The following is a 23,364-nucleotide window of genomic DNA, read 5'->3' on the forward strand; positions in this document are numbered from 1 at the left end:
GTTCCAGCCTTGCATCGGTTTCCAGGCTGGTTTGGTTTGAGAAGCATTACCCTCTTGTTTAGAGGATGCAGAGTTAGAGGCCGGTCCATTCCTGAAATTGCGAAAGGAACGAAAATTAGACTTATTCTTGGCTTTGAAAGGCCTATCTTGTGGGAGGGCGTGGCCCTTTCCCCCAGTGATGTCTGAAATAATCTTTTTCAATTCTGGCCCAAAGAGAGTCTTACCCTTGAAGGGGATATTAAGCAATTTTGTCTTGGAAGATACATCCGCTGACCAAGACTTTAGCCAAAGCGCTCTGCGCGCCACAATTGCAAACCCTGAATTTTTCGCCGCTAATCTAGCTAATTGCAAAGCGGCATCTAAAATAAAAGAATTAGCTAACTTGAGTGCGTGAACTCTGTCCATAACCTCCTCATACGGAGTCTCTCTACTGAGCGACTTTTCTAGTTCCTCGAACCAGAACCACGCTGCTGTAGTGACAGGAACAATGCACGAAATGGGTTGCAGGAGGTAACCTTGCTGTACAAAAATCTTTTTAAGCAAACCCTCCAATTTTTTATCCATAGGATCTTTGAAAACACAATTATCCTCGATAGGGATAGTAGTGTGTTTAGAGTACAAACTGCCCCCTCGACCTTAGGGACTGTCTGCCATAAGTCCTTTCTGGGGTCGACCATAGGAAATAATTTCTTAAATATAGGAGGGGGAACAAAAAGGTATGCCGGGCTTCTCCCACTCCTTATTCACTATGTCCGCCACCCGCTTGGGTATAGGGAAAGCGTTGGAGTGAACCGGAACCTCTAGGAACTTGTCCATCTTGCATAATTTTTCTGGAATGACCAGGTTGTCACAATCATCCAGAGTAGATAACACCTCCTTAAGCAGTGCGCGGAGATGCTCTAATTTAAATTTAAATGTCACAACATCAGGTTCAGCCTGTTGAGAAATTTTTCCTGAATCTGAAATTTCCCCATCTGACAAAACCTCCCTCATGGCCCCTTCAGATTGGTGTGAGGGTATGACAGAGCAATTATCATCAGCGCCCTCTTGCTCTTCAGTGTTTAAAACAGAGCAATCGCGCTTTCGCTGATATGCAGGCATTTTGGATAAAATATTTGCTATGGAGTTATCCATTACTGCCGTCAATTGTTGCATAGTAACAAGCATTGGCGCGCTAGAAGTACTAGGGGCCTCCTGCGTGGGCAAAACTGGCATAGACACAGAAGGAGATGATGTAGAACTATGTCAACTCCCTTCATCTGATGAAACATCTTGGGCAATTTTACTATCTGTGGCAGTACTGTCCTTACTTTGTTTGGACGCTATGGCACAATTATCACACAATTTTGAAGGGGGAAACACATTGACTTTCATACATATAGAACATAGCTTATCTGAAGGTACAGACATGTTAAACAGGCTTAAACTTGTCAATAAAGCACAAAAACCGTTTTAAAACAAAAACGTTACTGTCTCTTTAAATTTTAAACAATGCACACTTTATTACTGAATATGTGAAAAAGTATGAAGGAATTGTTCAAAATTTACCACCACAGTGTCTTAAAGCATTCAAAGTATTGCACACCAAATTTCAGAGCTTTAACCCTTAAAATAAAGAAACCCGAGCCGGTTACAGTTTTAACCCCTCTACAGTCCAAGCTACAGCCTTTGCTGCGACTTTACCAGACCCAGGGGGGAATACAATACCAAATGAAGCCTTCTAGGAACTTTTCCAACTACTTTCAGATCCTCACACATGCATCTGCATGTCTTGCTCTCAAAAGTAACTGCGCAGTAATGGCGCGAAAATGAGGCTCAGCCTACAACTGGGAAGGCCCTTCCTGACTGGAAAGGTGTCTAACACAGTGCCTGACGTTAAAAAACGTTCCCCAAGCTTATAAGTGTGAATAACAAGCATAAACATGTATAAAATGCCCAAATAAAGCAATCGATTTGCCCATAAAAGTGTCTACCAGTTTTATAGCCCATATTAAGCCCTTTATTCTGTTTGAGACTAAGAAAATGGCTTACCGGTCCCCATGAGGGGAAATGACAGCCTTCCAGCATTACACAGTCTTGTTAGAAATATGGCTAGTCATACCTTAAGCAGAAAAGTCTGCTAACTGTTTCCCCCAACTGAAGTTACTTCATCTCAACAGTCCTATGTGGAAACAGCAAACTATTTTAGTTACTGTCTGCTAAAATCATCTTCCTCTCACAAACAGAAATCTTCATCCTTTTCTGTTTCAGAGTAAATAGTACATACCAGCACTATTTTAAAATAACAAACTCTTGATAGTAGAATAAAAAACTACAACTAAACACCACATACTCTTAACCATCTCCGTGGAGATGTTGCCTGTGCAACGGCAAAGAGAATGACTGGGGTGGGCGGAGCCTAGGAGGGACTATATGGCCAGCTTTTGCTGGGACTCTTTGCCATTTCCTGTTGGGGAAGAGATATTCCCACAAGTAAGGATGACGCCGTGTACCGGACACACCAATGTTGGAGAAATATTACATAGACAATTCAAAAGTTTGAATTTCAAATTAGTAGAAGATTTTCTTCAGACAAATGTCAGTTACATTTTCCTTCCTAATGCATCATATGACAGCTATCAGTCAAACTGTTTAGATAATATACAATACAATGGGATTCAATGTTATAGAAATACTTTTTTCACAATATGATTTTTTAATTTTTATATATTTTTTTGACTATTTTCCACAGTTTACCACCTTCTATTGGACGAGTACACGTTTGTATAGATAACCAACCGGTATCCTTACCTGAGATCGATTCAGACATTGCACTATTTTGATCTTCTGAAATTGTCTCATCCATTAGTGTATTCATTATTTGCACTTTATATCCGTTACATTGTATACCAATTGTATTATATGTATTCCTATAACATTGAATCCGATTGTATATGAACAGTTTTTGACCTGACTTAAAGGGACAGTCTACACCAGAATTTTTATTGTTTTAAAAGATAGATAATCCCTTTATTATTCATTCCCCAGTTTTGCATAACCAACAGTTATATTAATATACTTTTAACCTCTGTGATTATCTTGCATCTAAGCCTCTGCAAACTGCCCCTTTATTTCAGTTCTTTTGACAGACTTGCAGTTTAGCCAATCAGTGCCTGCTCCCAAATAACTTCACGTGCAGTGTTATCTATATGAAATACATGAACTAATACCCTCTAGTGGTGAAAAACTGTTAAAATGCATTCTAAAAAAAGTGTGGCCTTCAAGGTCTAAGAAATTAGCATATGAACCTCCTAGGTTAAGCTTTCAACTAAGAATACCAAGAGAACAAAGCAAAATTGGTGATAAAAGTAAATTGGAAAATTGTATAAAATTACATGCTCTATCTGAATCATGAAAGTTTATTTTGGCCTAGACTGTCCCTTTAATATATAATATGTGAGAGCGACCAATCCTGAGTCAAAAAAAAAAATAAAAAAAATAATATATATATATATATATATATAACATTTTTTTATATAAGTTTTTTAAATAAATTGTTTTAAGCATTTTGAAACTACCAATTTCTATACTTATTTGCCTATATAGAAAGAACAACTTTAGGTGTTATATTATACATTATTAGATATACCAGTCAATATCACCCTCCTTTTCAGTCAGATTTGTTCCTTATTTAGCCTGTTTTATATATACTTTAGCCAACTTCGGTGCTTCTATTCTCTTTTTCAGTACTTTTTTCGGGGGGGGGGGGGGGGGGGCAACCCACCGACAGGCATAAAAAAGGTACCTCCAAGCACCAGGCGAATACAGTGGGATGTCAAATTCACCCCCAAAGGCAGGGGAAGAGAAACCAGAACTTAATATGCTAGCACACAATCAAGGCCGAATAACTGCAGCTGGTTTTTAAATTGTAAACCTTCCGCTCGCCAGACAACCACAAAATCACCAAAAGGCTTTAACTTTCAGCAACAGATGACCCAAAGCCAACCCAAGGAAAAGGACAAAAGGCCATCACACCTCAACCCGAAGCGCCCAAGTGACCACAAAATCGCCAAAAGGCTTTAACTTCCAGCAACAGACGACCCAAAGCCAACCCAAGGAAAAGGACAAAAGGCCATCACACCTCAACCAGAAGGTGGGAGGTAACGTCAAGGAAAAACAAAATTCCAAAAGGGTAACTTCAAAAAAGAAAATGACAAAATCACCCTGAGAGATCCCTAGTAGGTTCTGCCTGCCCACGAGGAACAGGACAGTTAGGACTGACCCTGATGCCCCAAAAGGCAGAATGAGAAGCAGCCTAACGTTAGCGAACGAAGGCTTCCTCTACCCTGTTTTTTTATTATTTATTTTAGCCCTGCATGGGCAGAGCCTCAAAATTATTGGAAGGTTCACTTGACAAAAATAAACTCTTGGCAAAAAGCAAAGCATTATTCGAACGGAAGAGACCCCAGAATAATAAACTCATCCGAGTAACTCGCCACCCAGCCAGTTACACCAGCACCACAAGGACGATATAGACCATAAGGAACAGAGAGTGCCCTATCAGAACCAGCCTGCTACGTGGGGCACTCCAAACTGACCCAAGCCACAGAAAATGTGAGACCACAATAGGAATCAAAAAAAAAAAAAGGATATAAAGACATAAAAAAGGTACCAACACCTCAACATGGAACTTCCAGGGAAGCGCCCAAGTGACCACAACATCGCTAGTATCCGATTCCAGAGAAGAAATATTTCCCAAGGGAAAAATCATAAGACATGAGCTTCTCAAGTACAAAATAAAATACATCCTAATCAGATCAAGAAAAAGAGGGCATCACCCACAGGTGAACGCCCCAAGAAGAATGGATACACCAACAGGACCAGCCAATCAGAGACCCCATTCTTACAAAGCTCATAACTGGAATAAGATACCCAAAAAAGAAAAGAAAATTGGAGACAAGGAGATTACTTCATCCCCACACGTCTAACCCAGCTTGCCGTCTGGAACAGAAGACAGAGGGGATCCCTCACCCTATTGGCACTAGGATCCTCCATAACCGCCAAAAACATGCAGTAGTAGGACACGAAGGCACGCCAGTAACGAAAAGCAAGACTTACATCTGCCGGGGCAACTGACGACCCCGAGGGTTGGGCCCCTGAAGCGTCAGAGGAAACCGCTTTCCCAGATGGCTGATATGACCAGGATGATCCCACGCATCGGGAGAAAAAAAGCACTCTAGAGCGGCATTCGAAATATAACTGATGGGCATGGATTACCCAGGCCATTTCATACTCTTCACAAGTAGTAGAATCTGAATCGGAGACTGCCGTCTCTAAAAATCAAAATCCTTCATAACTTGGTATATAGAAATTATGGACAGAAAAAATAAAAATGGCACCTTACACCCCAATGGCTGGGGCACTCACCACCACCTGAGACCCAGACAGCTAGTGGACAGACTCCCTTCGTCGCCATGTGGTCAGGAATACGGAAATGGAGCACGGAAGCGTGACCACGCCTCAGCACAAGGTGCGCCATGCAGGCCATAGATAAAACGCGCCAGAGGTCTACAATGGCTGCGCAGCCTGACAAGAAAAGGCGGTTATGTTCCGAACTAGCCACAAGCCCAAGTGACGCTACACATTAGCAGACAAAATCACATATGATTACAGTCCCCCCTGTTCAATAACCCCCCTCAGGAGATATTAACCCATGATTCCTTACAAAGATAAAGTAGTCCCACTGAGACCTCGACTTCTTTGTTTACATTACTTATCACATCAACGTAAAAAGAAACTTACCGCTTACTTCAACGCTGTAGAACAGGAACACGGCCCTTCAAGTGTGACAGATAGTAGCCTCGCTTCGGACATGGACTTGAGAAAAGAAAGCAGGCAGTGAAACTAGTCAATGCGGATTGCTAAGGAGCTGTTAACATGAGTCGGGATGGTTTTCGCAGAATGACTCTCCCTGCATCTCTTGACTAACTTTCATCCATGCTCTCACTGAGAGGCTGACAGGATTACTTAAAACTCCAGTCCATTTCGAAGAGTACTACTCCATAACAGATCTAAAATCTTCCAACACTTCTCTGCCAACTTCCTGTGATGAAAGGCAAAGAATGACTGGGGGATGAGAGAAGTGGGGGAGGTATTTAAGCCTTTGGCTGGGGTGTCTTTGCCTCCGCCTGGTGGTCAGGTTCTGAATTCCCAAAAGTAATGAATGCAGCTGTGGACTCTTTCCGTTTAAGAAAAATGGGTGGGGCTTGTGGAATATCCAAGCAGTGAAGTCCACGAGACCACTGAATTGGGGATACAAAAGTGAAGGCAGGACGTTACAAAAATCCGACAGGGTTCGTGGAATATCCAAGCAGTGAAGTCCACAAGATCCCTGAAATGGGAGGGATACAAAAAGTGAAGGCAGGATGCTACAAATCAGGCACGATGACCAGCAGACCTTTACTACCAGAGGCAGATCCTGAAGAAGACATCAAAGTGATAAAACGTAGAGAAAGTTTGTAAAGACCATGTATCTGCCTAACTAATCTGATCAATAGAAGCCTCATTACTAAAGGCACAAGAAGCAGCAACTGCTCTAGAAGGATAAGCAGTAATGCGCTCTGGGGGTATTTTCTCAGTGACCAAATAATCCTTGCAAATGAAATCTTTTAGCCAAGCTGCTAAAGTAACATCCATAGCTTTCTGACCTTTGCCAAGCCCAGAAAAATGTAAGAGAACACAATATTTGAGAGCTCTCACAATATCCAAATTGCGGAGAAGACACTCTAGAGTTCTTATAAGCTGGACAGAAGCAACCAGAATTTTTTTATGTGACATGAAACCCAAATTTTCTCTCACGATTCAGATACGCCATACATTTTTTTAAACTTTCCATTTTACTTCTTTTATTTAGATTTGCTTTATTCTCTTGGTATTTTTTTTTTTTTTTTTTTCTTCAACAAAAGTATGCCTAGGTAGTCTCAGGTGCTGGGAACTAGCTGCTAATTGGTTGCTGCACATATATACCTTGTCAATGACTTAGATGTGTTCAGCTAGCTCCCAGTAGTATATTGCTGCTCCTTCAATAAAGGATGCCAAGTGATTGAAGCAAAATTGATTATGGAAGTAAATAGGAAAGAAAAAAAAAATATGACCAGTTATATGCAAGCACCTGTGCAAAAATTAAATGGTATAACATAAACCCCCCCCTCCGTTAATGTTAATATGTTATTGCACAACTGTATGTATGTATGTATGTATATATATATATATATATTTTTTTTTTTAACCCCTAAAGAGCAGCAACAAACTAATGGAAGCTAGCAGAATATATAGCGGGATTCACCCTGCAGGTTTCTCAAGGTTAACACTAAGTTCTTAGAATTAGGAAAAAATAAAATCATGAATATATTTTGCAAAGTTGTTTCCTCATGAATAACTAAACAGTTTATCTAACAATCTCAAGGTGTTTAGCCCCTTTAAAATCCTAAAGTTATAGTTTTGGGGGGACTGACACACACACAGCATTAGCACTCTAAAGCCTATTTCTGTTGAGATTATGTCCAGATATTTTAGCACTGTCAAAAATAAAATAGTATGGTGGTTTCAATACTTAAAACACACATCTCCCCTGTAAACACAACCTGTAGGTGGCCTCCAAGAAAAAAAAAACTTAACTTTGATTTCCAAGCATTATTAAAATCAACCGGTTAAGAGTATTTTTATTTTTTTTAAAGCAAAGACCAGACTTGTTTTCAGTAAGATGGGAGGGGTTTAAGGGTTCTTGGCGTTTTGGGATCTTTGCCTCCTCCTAGTGGTCAGGAGTATAATTCCCAGTAGCGCTGCGGAATCTGTTGGCGCTCTACAAATACCTGATGATGATGATAATAATAATAATAATAATAATAATAATAATAATAATAATAATAATAAGTCGTAGACTGACGACCTTTATGAAAGGAATTCCACAAACTTTGCAATCTTGACCAATGTTGATAAAACTGATGGTAAAATGTGTGAGTTTGTCATGCCTCAGAAGTAGTAATTACGATTGTGTAAAGTTTGATCAATGTGTTATATTTTAAACTTTGCTTGCTATGCATTTTTGCAAAGGAAAATACAAATTTTTAAAATAATCAATGCATTCGGACACAAGAGTAGGATCACCACCCCATCCCCATATTTCCCCTACTTTGGGGTAATTATTTTTTTTTATTTATTCATTAACACAAATAGTAAAACATCTTTTATTTCATATTTACAGAAAACACAAAACTTGCAATTACAGTACCAGATCTTGATAGCTGAAAAGATGAATTAAATGTTAATGCCAAATGTAATATTCAGTTTTACACAAACATTTTTGTAGGTTAAAATTTTTTTTAAAAAAAAATACATCCCTGCACATGTGGATCTTCACCAATTTAAATAAGTTTGTGACCTAAATAATTCAAAATATCTAGCACCATGCTGTTTGGCATAAGCAAATCATGTATAAGTATTTGTGACTGCAAAATGAATTACAGGTAGAAACGAAGATTCTGCTTATTCATAATCAAAAACTAACACCATTACAAAGATAAGCATTGTAATCAGATTTCTGATCAGGTAAACCCATTGGTCAATGTAACTAAATACCCTTTTATTCTAGTCATAAAATTATATTATCTATTTGTTTTTATATACTAAGAATCTCACAGAAGTTTCTGCTTAAAAAAAAAAATACACAAAAACAGAATTTATGTTTACCTGATAAATTTCTTTCTCCTACGGTGTGTCCGGTCCACGGCTTCATCCTTACTTGTGGGATATTCTCTTCCCCTACAGGAAATGGCAAAGAGAGCACACAGCAAGAGCTGTCCATATAGTCCCCCCTCTGGCTCCGCCCCCAGTGATTCGACCGACGGTTAGGAGAAAAAGGAGAAACTATAGGGTGCCGTGGTGACTGTAGTGAATGGAATAAAAATTTTCAAACCTGACTAAAAGCCAGGGCGGGACGTGGACCGGACACACCGTAGGAGAAAGAAATTTATCAGGTAAACAAATTCTGTTTTCTCCTACATTGGTGTGTCCGGTCCATGGCTTCATCCTTACTTGTGGGAACCAATACCAAAGCTTTAGGACACGGATGAAGGGAGGGAGCAAGTCAGGTTACCTAAACGGAAGGCACCACGGCTTGCAAAACCTCTCCCCCAAAAACAGCCTCCGAAGAAGCATAAGTATCGAATTTGTAAAATTTGGCAAAAGTATGCAGAGAAGACCAAGTCGCTGCCTTACAGATCTGATCAACAGAAGCCTCGTTCTTGAAGGCCCATGTGGAAGCCACAGCTCTAGTAGCGTGAGCTGTAATTCGTTCAGGAGGCTGCCATCCGGCAGTCTCATAAGCCAATCGGATGATGCTTTTCAGCCAAAAAGAAAGAGGTAGCAGTAGCTTTCTGCCCTCTCCTCTTACCAGAATAAACGACAAAGATGATGTTTGTCTGAAATCCTTTGTTGCTTCTAAATAGAATTTTAAAGCACGGACCACATCTAGGTTGTGTAACAAACGTTCCTTCTTTGAAACTGGATTCGGACATAGACAAGGAAGGAACAACTATTTCCTGGTTAATATTCCTGTTGGAAACTACTTTTGGAAGAAAACCAGGTTTGGTACGCAAAACTACCTTATCTGCATGAAATACCAGATAGGGAGAAGTACACTGCAAAGCAGATAATTCAGAAACTCTTCTAGCAGAAGAAATAGCAACTAAAAACAGAACTTTCCAAGATAGTAACTTAATATCTATGGAATGCAAAGGTTCAAACGGACCCCTTGAAGAACTGAAAGAACTAAGTTTAGACTCCATGGAGGAGTCATAGGTCTGTAAACAGGCTTGATTCTGACTAACGCCTGTACAAACGCTTGTACATCTGGCACGGCTGCCAGACGTTTGTGCAACAAGACAGAGAGCAGATATCTGTCCCTTTAGAGAACTAGCTGACAGACCTGTCTCCAAACCCTCTTGGAGAAAGGAAAGAATCCTAGGAATTTTGATTCTACTCCAAGAAAAACCCTTGGATTCGCACCAACGGATATATTTTTGCCATATCTTATGGTAAATCTTCCTAGTCACAGGCTTTCTGGCTTGAACCAGAGTATCTATAACTGAATCTGAAAACCCATGCTTAGATAGAATCAAGCGTTCAATTTCCAAGCAGTCAGTTGCAGAGAGACTAGATTTGGATGTTAGAATGGACCTTGTACTAGAAGATCCTGTCTCAAAGGTAGCTTCCATGGTGGAGCCGATGACATATTCACCAGGTCTGCATACCAAGTCCTGCGTGGCCACGCAGGAGCTATTAGGATCACCGAGGCCTTCTCCTTTTTGATCCTGGCTACCAGCCTGGGAAGGAGAGGGAACGGTGGAAACACATTAGCTAGATTGAACGACCAAGGCGCCACTAAAGCATCCACTAGTGTAGCCCTGTGATCCCTGGATCTGGACCCGTATCGAGGAACTTTGAAGTTCTGACAAGACGCCATCAGATCCATATCTGGAGTGCCCCATAGTTGAGTTAACTGGGCAAAGACCTCCGGGTGGAGTTCCCACTCCACCGGATGGAAAGTCTGACGACTCAAATAATCTGCCTCCCAGTTGTCTACTCCTGGGATGTGGATTGCAGATAGGTGGCAGGAGTGATCCTCCGCCCATTTGATGATCTTGGATACCTCTGTCATCGCCAAGGAACTCTTTGTTCCCCCCTGATGATTGATGTACGCTACAGTCGTCATGTTGTCCAACTGAAATCTTATGAATCTGGCCTTCGCTAGGTGAGGCCAGGCCAGGAGCGCATTGAATACCGCTCTCGGTTCCAAAATGTTTATCGGGAGAAGGGACTCTTCCCGAGACCATAGACCCTGAACTTTCAGGGAGTCCCAGACCGCGCCCCAGCCTAAGAGGCTGGCGTCGGTCGTGACGATGACCCACTCTGGTCTGCGGAAACTCATTCCCTGAGACAGGTGATCCTGAGTCAACCACCAGAGGAGTGAGCCTCTGGTCATCTGGTCTACTTGAATCTGGGGAGACAAGTCTGCATAATCCCCATTCCACTGTTTGAGCATGCACAGTTGCAATGGTCTTAGATGAATTCGAGCAAAAGGAACCACGTCCATTGCCGCAACCATTAGTCCTATTACCTCCATGCACTGAGCTATGGAAGGCTGAGGAATAGATTGAAGAACTTGACAAGCGTTTAAGATTTTTCTGACAGAGGTCAGAAAATTAAAACTTCTAATTTCTACAGAATCTATTATTGATCCCAGAAAGGGAACCCTTGTAGACGGGGACAGGGAACTCTCTTCTACGTTCACCTTCCACCCGTGAGACCTGAGAAAGGCTAATACAATGTCTGTATGAGCCCTTGATATGGAAAGGGACGACGCTTGGATTAGGATGTCGTCTAAGTAAGGTGCCACCGCAATGCCCCTCGGTCTTAGAACCGCTAGTAGGGACCCTAGCACCTTTGTGAAAATTCTGGGAGCAGTGGCTAAACCGAACGGAAGAGCCACGAACTGGTAATGTTTGTCCAGAAAGGCGAACCTTAGGAACTGATGGTGATCTTTGTGGATAGGAATATGTAGGCACGCATCCTTTAAGTCCACGGTAGTCATGTATTGACCCTCCTGGATTGTTGGTAAAATTGTTCGAATGGTTTCCATTTTGAATGATGGAACTGAGGAATTTGTTTAGAATTTTTAAATCCAGAATTGGCCTGAAAGTTCCCTCTTTTTTGGGAACTACAAACCGGTTTGAGTAAAACCCCAGACCTTGTTCCGCTGTTGGAACTGGGTGTATCACTCCCATCTTTAATAGGTCTCCTACGCAATGTAAGAATGCCTGTCTCTTTATCTGGTCTGAAGATAAGCGAGACATGTGGAACCTTCCCCTTGGAGGAAGTTCCGTGAACTCTAGAAGATACCCCTGAGAGACTATTTCTAGTGCCCAGGGATCCGGAACATCTCTTGCCCAAGCCTGAGCAAAGAGAAAGTCTGCCCCCTACTAGATCCGGTCCCGGATCGGGGGGTACCCTTTCATGCTGTCTTGGTAGCAGCAGCAGGCTTCTTGGCCTGTTTACCCTTGTTCCAGCCTTGCATTGGTTTCCATGCTGGTTTAGGCTGGGAAGCGTTACCCTCTTGTCTAGAGGCTGCAGAGTTAGGAGACAGTCCGTTCCTGAAATTGCGAAAGGAATGAAAATTAGATTTGCTCTTAGCCTTGAAAGGCCTATCCTGTGGGAGGGCATGGCCCTTTCCCCCCAGTGATGTCTGAAATAATTACCTTCAATTCTGGCCCAAAAAGGGTCTTACCCATGAAAGGAATATTAAGCAGTTTTGTCTTGGACGACACATCCGCCGACCAAGATTTTAGCCAAAGCGCTCTGCGCGCCACTATAGCAAAAACATAATTTATGTAAGAACTTACCTGATAAATTCATTTCTTTCATATTAGCAAGAGTCTATGAGCTAGTAACGTATGGGATATACATTCCTACCAGGAGGGGCAAAGTTTCCCAAACCTCAAAATGCCTATAAATACACCCCTCACCACACCCACAAATCAGTTTAACGAATAGCCAAGAAGTGGGGTGATAAAAAAAGTGCGAAAGCATATAAAATAAGGAATTGGAATAGTTGTGCTTTATACAAAAAAATCATAACCACCACAAAAAGCGTGGGCCTCATGGACTCTTGCTAATATGAAAGAAATGAATTTATCAGGTAAGTTCTTACATAAATTATGTTTTCTTTCATGTAATTAGCAAGAGTCCATGAGCTAGTGACGTATGGGATGACTACCCAAGATGTGGATCTTTCCACGCAAGAGTCACTAGAGAGGGAGGGATAAAATAAAGACAGCCAATTCCTGCTGAAAATAATCCACACCCAAAATAAAGTTTAATGAAAACATAAGCAGAAGATTCAAACTGAAACCGCTGCCTGAAGTACTTTTCTACCAAAAACTGCTTCAGAAGAAGAAAACACATCAAAATGGTAGAATTTAGTAAAAGTATGCAAAGAGGACCAAGTTGTTGCTTTGCAAATCTGATCAACCGAAGCCTCATTCCTAAACGCCCAGGAAGTAGAAACTGACCTAGTAGAATGAGCTGTAATCCTTTGAGGCGGAGTTTAACCCGACTCGACATAAGCATGGTGAATTAAGGATTTCAACCAAGATGCCAAAGAAATGACAGAAGCTTTCTGACCTTTTCTAGAACCGGAAAAGATGACAAACAGACTAGAAGTCTTTCGGAAAGACTTAGTAGCTTCAACATAATATTTCAAAGCTCTAACATCCATAAAAAGGCAACGATTTCTCCTTAGAATTCTTAGGATTAGGACATAATGAAGGAACCACAAATTCTCTACTAATGTTGTTAGAATTCACAACCTTAGGTAAAAATTTAAAAGAAGTTCGCAACACCGCCTTATCCTGATGAAAAATCAGAAAAGGAGACTCACAAGAAAGAGCAGATAATTCAGAAACTCTTCTGGCAGAAGAGATGGCCAAAAGGAACAAAACTTTCCAAGAAAGTAATTTAATGTCCAATGAATGCATGGGTTCAAAAGGAGGAGCTTGAAGAGCCCCCAGAACCAAATTCAAACTCCAAGGAGGAGAAACAGACTTAGACAGGTTTTATACGAACCAAAGCTTGTACAAAACAATGAATATCAGGAAGTTTAGCAATCTTTCTGTGAAAAAGAACAGAAAGAGCAGAGATTTGTCCTCTCAAGGAACTTGCGGACAAACCTTTATCTAAACCATCCTGAAGAAACTGTAAAATTCTCGGATTCTAAAAGAATGCCAGGAAAAATGATGAGAAAGATACCAAGAAATATAAGTCTTCCAGACTCTATAATATATCTCTCTAGATACAGATTTACAAGCCTGTAACATAGTATTAATCACAGAGTCAGAGAAACCTCTTTGACCAAGAATCAAGCGTTCAATCTCCATACCTTTAAATTTAAGGATTTGAGATCCTGATGGAAGAAAGGACCTTGCGACAGAAGGTCTGGTCTTAACGGAAGAGTCCACGGCTGGCAAGAGGCCATCCGGACAAGATCCGCATACCAAAACCTGTGAGGCCATGCTGGAGCTACCAGCAGAACAAACGAGCATTCCTTCAGAATCTTGGAGATTACTCTTGGAAGAAGAACTAGAGGCGGAAAGATATAGGCAGGATGATACTTCCAAGGAAGTAATAATGCATCCACTGCCTCCGCCTGAGGATCCCGGGATCTGGACAGATACCTGGGAAGTTTCTTGTTTAGATGAGAAGCCATCAGATCTATTTCTGGGAGTTCCCACATTTGAACAATCTGAAGAAATACCTCTGGGTGAAGAGACCATTCGCCCGGATGCAACGTTTGGCAACTGAGATAATCCGCTTCCCAATTGTCTACACCTGGGATATGAACCGCAGAGATTAGACAGGAGCTGGATTCTGCCCAAACCAGAATTCGAGATACTTCTTTCATAGCCAGAGGACTGTGAGTCCCTCCTTGATGATTGATGTATGCCACAGTTGTTACATTGTCTGTCTGAAAACAAATGAACGACTCTCTCTCTTCAGAAGAGGCCAAAACTGAAGAGCTCTGAAAATTGCACAGAGTTCCAAAATATTGATCGGTAATCTCACCTCCTGAGATTCCCAAACCCCTTGTGCCGTCAGACCCCCACACAGCTCCCGAACCTGTAAGACTTGCATCTGTTGAGATTATAGTCCAGGTCGGAAGAACAAAAGAAGCCCCCTGAATTAAACGATGGTGATCTGTCCACCACGTCAGAGAATGTCGTAAAATCGGTTTTAAAGATATTGAGATATCTTTGTGTAATCCCTGCACCATTGGTTCAGCATACAGAGCTGAAGAGGTCACATGTGAAAACGAGCAAAGGGGATCGCATCCGATGCAGCAGTCATAAGACCTAGAATTTCCATGCATAAGGCTACCGAAGGGAATGATTGTGACTGAAGGTTTCGACAAGCTGAAATCAATTTTAGACGTCTCTTGTCTGTCAAAGACAGAGTCATGGACACTGAATCTATCTGGAAACCTAAAAAGGTTACCCTTGTCTGAGGAATCAATGAACTTTTTAGTGAATTGATCCTCCAACCATGATCTTGAAGAAACAACACAAGTCGATTCGTATGAGATTCTGCTAAATGTGAAGACTGAGCAAGTACCAAGATATCGTCCAAATAAGGAAATACCACAATACCCTGTTCTCTGATTACAGACAGAAGGGCACCGAGAACCTTTGTAAAAATTCTTGGAGCTGTTGCTAGGCCAAACGGCAGAGCCAAAAACTGGTAATGCTTGTCTAGGAAAGAGAATCTCAGGAACTGATAGTGAGCTGGATGAATCGGAATATGCAGATATGCATCCTGTAAATCTATTGTAGACATATAATGCCCTTGCTGAACAAAAGGCAAGATAGTCCTTACAGTTACAATTTTGAATGTTGGTATCCTTACATAACGATTCAATATTTTTAGATCCAGAACTGGTCTGAAGGAATTCTCCTTCCTGGGTACAATGAAGAGATTCGAATAAAACCCCAGCCCCTGTTCCAAAACTGGAACTGGCATAATTACTCCAGCCAACTCTAGATCTGAAACACATTTCAGAAATGCTTGAGCTTTCACTGGGTTTACTGGGACACGGGAAAGAAAAAATCTCTTTGCAGGAGGTCTTATCTTGAAACCAATTCTGTACCCTTCTGAAACAATGTTCTGAATCCAAAGATTGTGAACAGAATTGATCCAAATTTCTTTGAAAAAACGTAATCTGCCCCCTACCAGCTGAGCTGGAATGAGGGCCGCACCTTCATGTGGACTTAGAAGCTGGCTTTGCTTTTCTAGAAGGCTTGTATTTATTCCAGACTGGAGATGGTTTCCAAACTGAAACTGCTCCTGAGGATGAAGGATCAGGCTTTTGTTCTTTGTTGAAACGAAAGGAACGAAAACGATTATTAGCCCTGTTTTTACCCTTAGATTTTTTATCCTGTGGTAAAAAAGTTCCTTTCCCACCAGTAACAGTTGAGATAATAGAATCCAACTGAGAACCAAATAATTTATTACCCTGGAAAGAAAGAGAAAGTAGAGTCGATTTAGAAGACATATCAGCATTCCAAGTTTTAAGCCATAAAGCTCTTCTAGCTAAAATAGCTAGAGACATAAACCTGACATCAACTCTGATAATATCAAAAATGGCATCACAGATACAATTATTAGCATGTTGCAGAAGAATAATAATATTATGAGAATCATTATCTGTTACTTGTTGCGCTAAAGTTTCCGACCAAAAAGTTGAAGCTGCAGCAACATCAGCCAATGATATAGCAGGTCTAAGAAGATTACCACAGATAAGCTTTTCTTAGAAAGGATTCAATTTTCCTATCTAAAGGATCCTTAAAGGAAGTACCATCTGCCGTAGGAATAGTAGTACGTTTAGCAAGGGTAGAAATAGCCCCATCAACTTTAGGGATTTTGTCCCAAAACTCTAATCTGTCGGACGGCACAGGATATAATTGCTTAAAACGTTTAGAGGGAGTAAATGAATTACCCAAATTATTCCATTCTCTGGAAATTACTTCAGAAATAGCACCAGGAACAGGAAAAACTTCTGGAATAACCACAGGAGATTTAAAGACCTTGTCTAAACGTTTAGATTTAGTATCAAGAGGACCAGAATCCTCAATTTCTAAAGCAATTAAAACTTCTTTAAGTAAAGAACGAATAAATTCCATTTTAAATAAATATGAAGATTTATCAGCATCAACCTCCGAGACAGAATCCTCTGAACCAGAAGAATCATTAGAATCAGAATGATGATGTTCATTTAAAAATTCATCTGAATAACGAGAAGTTTTAAAAGATTTTTTTGTGTTTACTAGAAGGAGGAATAACAGACATAGCCTTCTTAATGGATTCAGAAACAAAATCTCTTATGTTATCAGGAACATTCTGAACATTAGATGTTGTTGGAACTGCAACAGGTAATGGTACTTTACTAAAGGAAATATTATCTGCATTAACAAGTTTGTCATGACATTTAATACAAACAGCTGGAGGAATAGCTACCAAAAGTTTACAGCAGATACACTTAGCTTTGGTAGTTCCAGCACCAGACAGCGATTTTCCTGAAGTATCTTCTGACTCAGATGCAACGTGAGACATCTTGCAATATGTAAGAGAAAAAACAACATATAAAGCAAAATTGATCAAATTCCTTAAATGACAGTTTCAGGAATGGAAAAAATGCAAAAGAACAAGCTTCTAGCAACCAGAAGCAATGAAAAATGAGACAAATAATGTGGAGACAAAAGCGACGCCCATATTTTTTTAGCGCCAAAAAAGACGCACACATTATTTGGCGCCTAAATGCTTTTGGCGCCAAAAATGACGCCACATCCGGAACGCCGACATTTTTGGCGCAAAAGAACGTCAAAAAATGACGCAACTTCCGGCGACACGTATGACGCCGGAAACAGAAAAGATTTTTTGCACCAAAAAAGTCTGCGCCAAGAATGACGCAATAAAATGAAGCATTTTCAGCCCCCGCGAGCCTAACAGCCCACAGGGAAAAAGTCAAATTTTTAAGGTAAGAAAAATGATTGATTCAAATGCATTATCCCAAATATGAAACTGACTGTCTGAAAAAAAAGGAATGTTGAACATTCTGAGTCAAGGCAAATAAATGTTTGAATACATATATTTAGAACTTTAAAAAAAGTGCCCAACCATAGCTTTAGAGTGTCACAGAAAATAAGACTTACTTACCCCAGGACACTCATCTACATGTTTGTAGAAAGCCAAACCAGTACTGAAACGAAAATCAGCAGAGGTAATGGTATATATATATATAAGAGTATATTGTCGATCTGAAAAGGGAGGTAAGAGATGAATCTCTACGACCGATAACAGAGAACCTATGAAATAGACCCCGTAGAAGGAGATCATTGAATTCAAACAGGCAATACTCTCTTCACATCCCTCTGACATTCACTGCACGCTGAGAGGAAAACCGGGCTCCAACCTGCTGCGGAGCGCATATCAACGTAGAATCTAGCACAAACTTACTTCACCGCCTCCATAGGAGGCAAAGTTTGTAAAACTGATTTGTGGGTGTGGTGAGGGGTGTATTTATAGGCATTTTGAGGTTTGGGAAACTTTGCCCCTCCTGGTAGGAATATATATCACATACGTCACTAGCTCATGGACTCTTGCTAATTACATGAAAGAAACCTGAATTTTTCGCCGCAAATTTAGCCAATTGAAAAGCGGCATCTAAAATAAAGGAATTAGCCAACTTTAATGCGTGAATTCTGTCCATGACTTCCTCATATGGAGTCTCCTTATGGAGCGAATTTTCTAGTTCCTCGAACCAAAAAGACGCTGCCGTAGTGACAGGAATAATGCACGAAATTGGTTGGAGAAGGAAACCTTGCTGAACAAATATCTTTTTAAGCAATCCTTCCAATTTTTTATCCATAGGATCTTTGAAAGCACAACTGTCCTCAATGGGAATAGTTGTGCGCTTGGCCAACGTAGAAACTGCCCCCTCAACCTTAGGGACTGTTTGCCATGCGTCCCTTCTGGGGTCGACAATGGGGAACATTTTCTTGAATATAGGAGGTGGAACAAAAAGGTATACCTGGCTTCTCCCACTCCTTGGTCACTATGTCCGCCACCCTCTTGGGTATCGGAAAGGCATCAGCGTGCACAGGGACCTCTAGGAATTTGTCCATTTTGCACAATTTCTCTGGAATCACCAAAGAGTCACAATCATCAAGAGTAGTTAGCACCTCCTTAAGCAGGGCGCGGAGATGTTCTAACTTAAATTTAAATGCCACGATATCAGGTTCTGCCTGCTGAGAAACTTTTCCTGAATCAGAAATTTCTCCCTCAGACAGACCCTCCCTCACTGCCTATTCAGACTGGTGTGAGGGTATAACAGATAAATTATCGTCAGCGCCCACTTGCTCATCCTCTGTATTTAAAACTGAGCAATCACGCTTTCTGGGAAATGCTGGCAGTTTGGATAAAAGATTTGCTATAGACTTATCCATTACTGCAGTTAATTGCATAGTAACAAGCATTGGCGCGCTAGATGTACTAGGTGTCGCCTGCGCGGGCAAAACTGGTGTTGACACAGAAGGAGAGGATGATGAACTATCCCCACTACCTTCATTTGAAGAATCATCTTGGGCAACCTTATTAAATGTGACAGTACTGTCCTTACTTTGTTTGGACGCCATGGCACAATTTGAACATACATTTAAAGGGGGAACCACCTTGGCCTCCATACACACAGAACATATGCTATCTGAAGGTATAGACATGTTAGACAGACTTTGGCAGGCTATTAATGCAATAAAACCGTTTTTAAACAAAACCGTTACTGTCTCTTTAAATAATAAAAAGAGCACACTATTTCTGAATGTTTGAAAAACTATGAACGAAATATCCGATCTTTACAAAATTTGCACCCTAGTGTCTTAATGCTTTGAAAGTATTGCACACCAAATTTCAAGTCTCTAACCCCTTACATGAGCAAACCGGAGCTAATTGTTCAATTTACCAGTTTAAACCCACTACAGTCCCTGCCACAGCCTTTGCTGCAGCTTTTAACTTCCTTGGGGGTTATTCACCACAGAAATAAGCCTTCTTGAAATCGTTTTTATGGCCACAGGACCCTCTCACATGAAGCTGCATGCACTGCTTCCAAAAGTAACTGCGCAACTGAGGCGCGAAAATGAGGCCTCCTCCCTCTGCATACCAGAGTGAAGGGGCCTTCCTGACTAGATTAGGTGTCTAAACAACTGCCAGGCGTAATAAAAACGTTCCCAAAGGTGTTTCAAAGTCACAAAACACTCCAAAAGTCATAAATAATATATAAATCAATCGATTAAGCCCACAATAGTGTCAACCAGTATAGAGCCCATTTATAAGCCTTCATTCTGTTATGAGTCTAAGAAAATGGCTTACCGATCCCATAAGGGAAAATGACAGTCTTCTAGCATTACTATGTCTTGTTAGAAAAGAGACTAGTCATACCTGGAGCAGAAAAGTCTGCAAACTGTTCCCCCCAACTGAAGTTCTCTGGTTTCAACAGTCCTGTGTGGGAACATCAATGGATTTTAGTTACTGTTGCTAAAATCATACTCCTCTTAACCAAACTCTTCATCACTTTCTGTTGTAGAGTAAATAGTACAAACCGGCACTATTTTAAAATAAACTCTTGATAGAAAAAATAAAACTACAACTAACACCACATACTCTTTACCATCCCCGTGGAGATGCTACTTGTTCAGAGCAGGCAAAGAGAATGACTGGGGGGCGGAGCCAGAGGGGGGACTATATGGACAGCTCTTGCTGTGTGCTCTCTTTGCCATTTCCTGTAGGGGAAGAGAATATCCCACAAGTAAGGATGAAGCCGTGGACCGGACACACCAATGTAGGAGAAACAACAAGTATTAACGCATAAGGTGTGCTGCGGAAACAATTTATCACATTAACCTTGAAACAATAGAATCACATGGATTTACTAAAAGTTTTTCATTCTGTTTGTGCTGGAATTTGTTTTTCTCTCTTAAAAAAAATAAAAGTATTTCTACTCACACAAATATCTCACGTCAGTGCAGACACTACACTGTAATCCCAAGTAGACTGTTTCATTGGAGTAGCAGACCTGAAACACAAAAGATGGAAAAGAATGATTTGGTTGTCTAAGTACAGCGCAAGTTACTAAAATTTGTAAAGAAACCTTTTTTTCTTCACCACCTTCCCTCTTACTCCATCTGTTTCTTCTTCTCTATCACATTGGTATATGTACCTGACTTCCTGGCTAATATTTTGATATATTAGATGTATAGGTTTTTAATTTTTGAATAAGTTTTGCTTTGTTTTATTTCTAATTGATATTTTTACAGTTGTCGTGTCAGCAAAGCTCAATATGATCATGTATTTACCTTCGTATTAGGAAAAAAAAAAAAAAAAACACACCATTGATGCAAAATTTGTAAACCAATTTATTATGTAAAACACACAAAAAGTAGCCTCAAAAAAATAAAAATAAAATAAATAGAAATTAGCCACACACATAAGTAGTTAGTCTTGCACATTTCATTGCTAGTCTAGCTCTAAATCTAGAACATATAAAAGATGGAGTAAAAAGGTTCAGCAGCAAAGTAAAGTTTCTAAAGGGTGATTCGGCAAATGGCGAGAACAATAATGCAATATAATTTTTTACAGACATGAAAGTCAAAATTCAACCTTGATGATTCACATGTACTGTGTTACATTTATAACTTTCTCTTGGTATTCTTTCAGAAGTGCATACTAAGGTAGGCTCTGGAGCATCCCTAATTGACCACAGCAGATAAAAGGCTTTTATAATTGTGCCATAAAGTGCTGTTATAGGACAGTGGGTAGGTCAAGTCTACTCTAGTTGCAAGTCTGGATTTGGCAAATATGCTGAATGGTGTGCGTGTAGGTTTCACCAAACAAACATACCACCAGATTTTAACCGTCTATTAGAGAGATGTTTATGTCTATTTAAGAAAAATATTGCAGCAGTTTTTTTAAAGGAATAGTCTAGTCAAAATGAAACTCATGATTCAGAGCATGCAATTTTAAGCAACTTTCTAGTTTTTTTATTATAAATTTTTCTTTGTTCTCTTGGTATCTTTATTTGAATGTAAGCTTAAGAGCCGACCCATTTTTGGTTCAGCACCTGGGTAGCGCTTGCTGATTGGTGTCTAAATGTAGCCACCAATCAGAAAGTGCTACCCAGGGTCTGAACCAAAAATGGGCCAGCTCCTGTGCTTACAGTTTTCAAATAAAGATACCAAGAGAATGAAGAAAAAAATTATAGGAGTAAATTAGAAAGTTGCTTAAAAATTGCCTGCTCTATCGGACTCATGAAAGTTTAATTTTGACTATTCCTTTAATGGACAGCACTGACTACATACATAGACACAAACACACACACTCCGGAGAACTTTAACACATGAAAAACTATTCAAATTGTTCTCTGTTTAATCCAGGACATGTCACTTCATAGCAGATGCCTCATCATACTGCCCTCCTGTTGTCTATCATGGAACAGCTCCATGAACCAGAGGCTCTAGGATTCCAAAAAAAAAAAAATTCATAGGCAGCAAAAAAAAAAAAAAAAAAAAAAAAAAAAAAAAATTAGCAATCCAATCCCTGTGCTCAGATTATTTGCGACAGGCATGTATCACAGTTCAAATGGAAAGTAGGAAACTGCTTGTGAATCCTTTTACCTCTTATGTTCCATCAGAGGGACAATGACTAATGAGGAGATAATCATTTAAGATTAAAACATACAGGTTGCTATACTACAGTTAGGAAGTTTAGCTGAAAAGTGTATAATGTGAAACCTAGACAAAAACCTCCAAAGAGACAATCAAAATTGTTAACATGCAGTTGACTGTCCAGGAAAGAATGCTTTGGGAGATTCCCTGATTGACTGCATGGTTCAGTTAGAATTTTAGTAGATAATGCTGTCCTAAAAATATCAGAAGTGCCTGTGCCTAGAAGGTTGAACTTTCCCTTGATGGATCCTTAAAGGGACAGTCAAGTCCAAAAAAAAAAAAAAAACTTCCATGATTTAAATAGGGCATGCCATTTCAAACAACTTCCCAATTTACTTTTATCACCAATTTTGCTTTGTTCTCTTGGTATTCTTAGTTGAAAGCTAAAACTAGGAGGTTCATATGCTAATTTCTTAGACCTTGAAGGCTGCCTCTAATCTGAAAGCATTTTGACCACTAGAGGGCGTTAGTTCACATGTTTCATATAGAAAACATTGAGCTCATGCACGTAAAGTGACCTAGGACTGAGCACTGATTGGCTAAACTGCATGTCTGTCAAAAGAACTGAAATAAGGGGGCAGTCAGCAGAAGCTTAGATACAAGATAATTACAGAGGTAAAAAGTATATTAATACAACTGTGTTGGTTGTGCAAAACTGGGGAACGGGTAATAAAGGGATTATCTTTCTTTTTAAACAACAAAAATTCTGGTGTTGACTGTTCCTTTAAACAAGATATCACAGAGACTGAGGTAAGCCTGTGCATTCGGATCATTGGTTATGATCCTAATGCAGAAAACTGTTGCTTGCAACATTCAGCTTTTCTCAGAGCGGCATTTATTCTTGTGAGAATGCAACATACTAAGATCTGTGCAAATCCAGATCGTATGTTTCACATGAATAAATGCGGCTCCGAAAAGATCCGAATGCCAAAAGCAGTCACCTTACTCCACAATCCTACCATAACAAATTATCCGAATGTACAGGCCTAGCCTGAGGTCACATAAA

At 40.2% G+C, this 23,364-nt stretch overlaps 1 protein-coding gene across 14 annotated transcripts in view; it reads right to left on the reverse strand.

Annotated features, from left to right (window-relative positions):
• The window catches only part of SVIL (supervillin), a 766,609-nt gene that overhangs the window by 638,955 nt on the left and 104,290 nt on the right, over positions 1-23,364 (reverse strand). For all 14 annotated transcript variants that reach the window (XM_053713887.1, XM_053713886.1, XM_053713892.1 and 11 more), the window contains exon 2: positions 20,641-20,710. In XM_053713887.1, the coding sequence (XP_053569862.1) occupies positions 20,641-20,710 (70 nt within the window). The remainder of the gene's footprint in view (positions 1-20,640; positions 20,711-23,364) is intronic.

The sequence above is a fragment of the Bombina bombina genome, chromosome 5, assembly GCF_027579735.1.
Source record: "Bombina bombina isolate aBomBom1 chromosome 5, aBomBom1.pri, whole genome shotgun sequence".
Taxonomy (NCBI): Eukaryota; Metazoa; Chordata; class Amphibia; order Anura; family Bombinatoridae; genus Bombina; species Bombina bombina.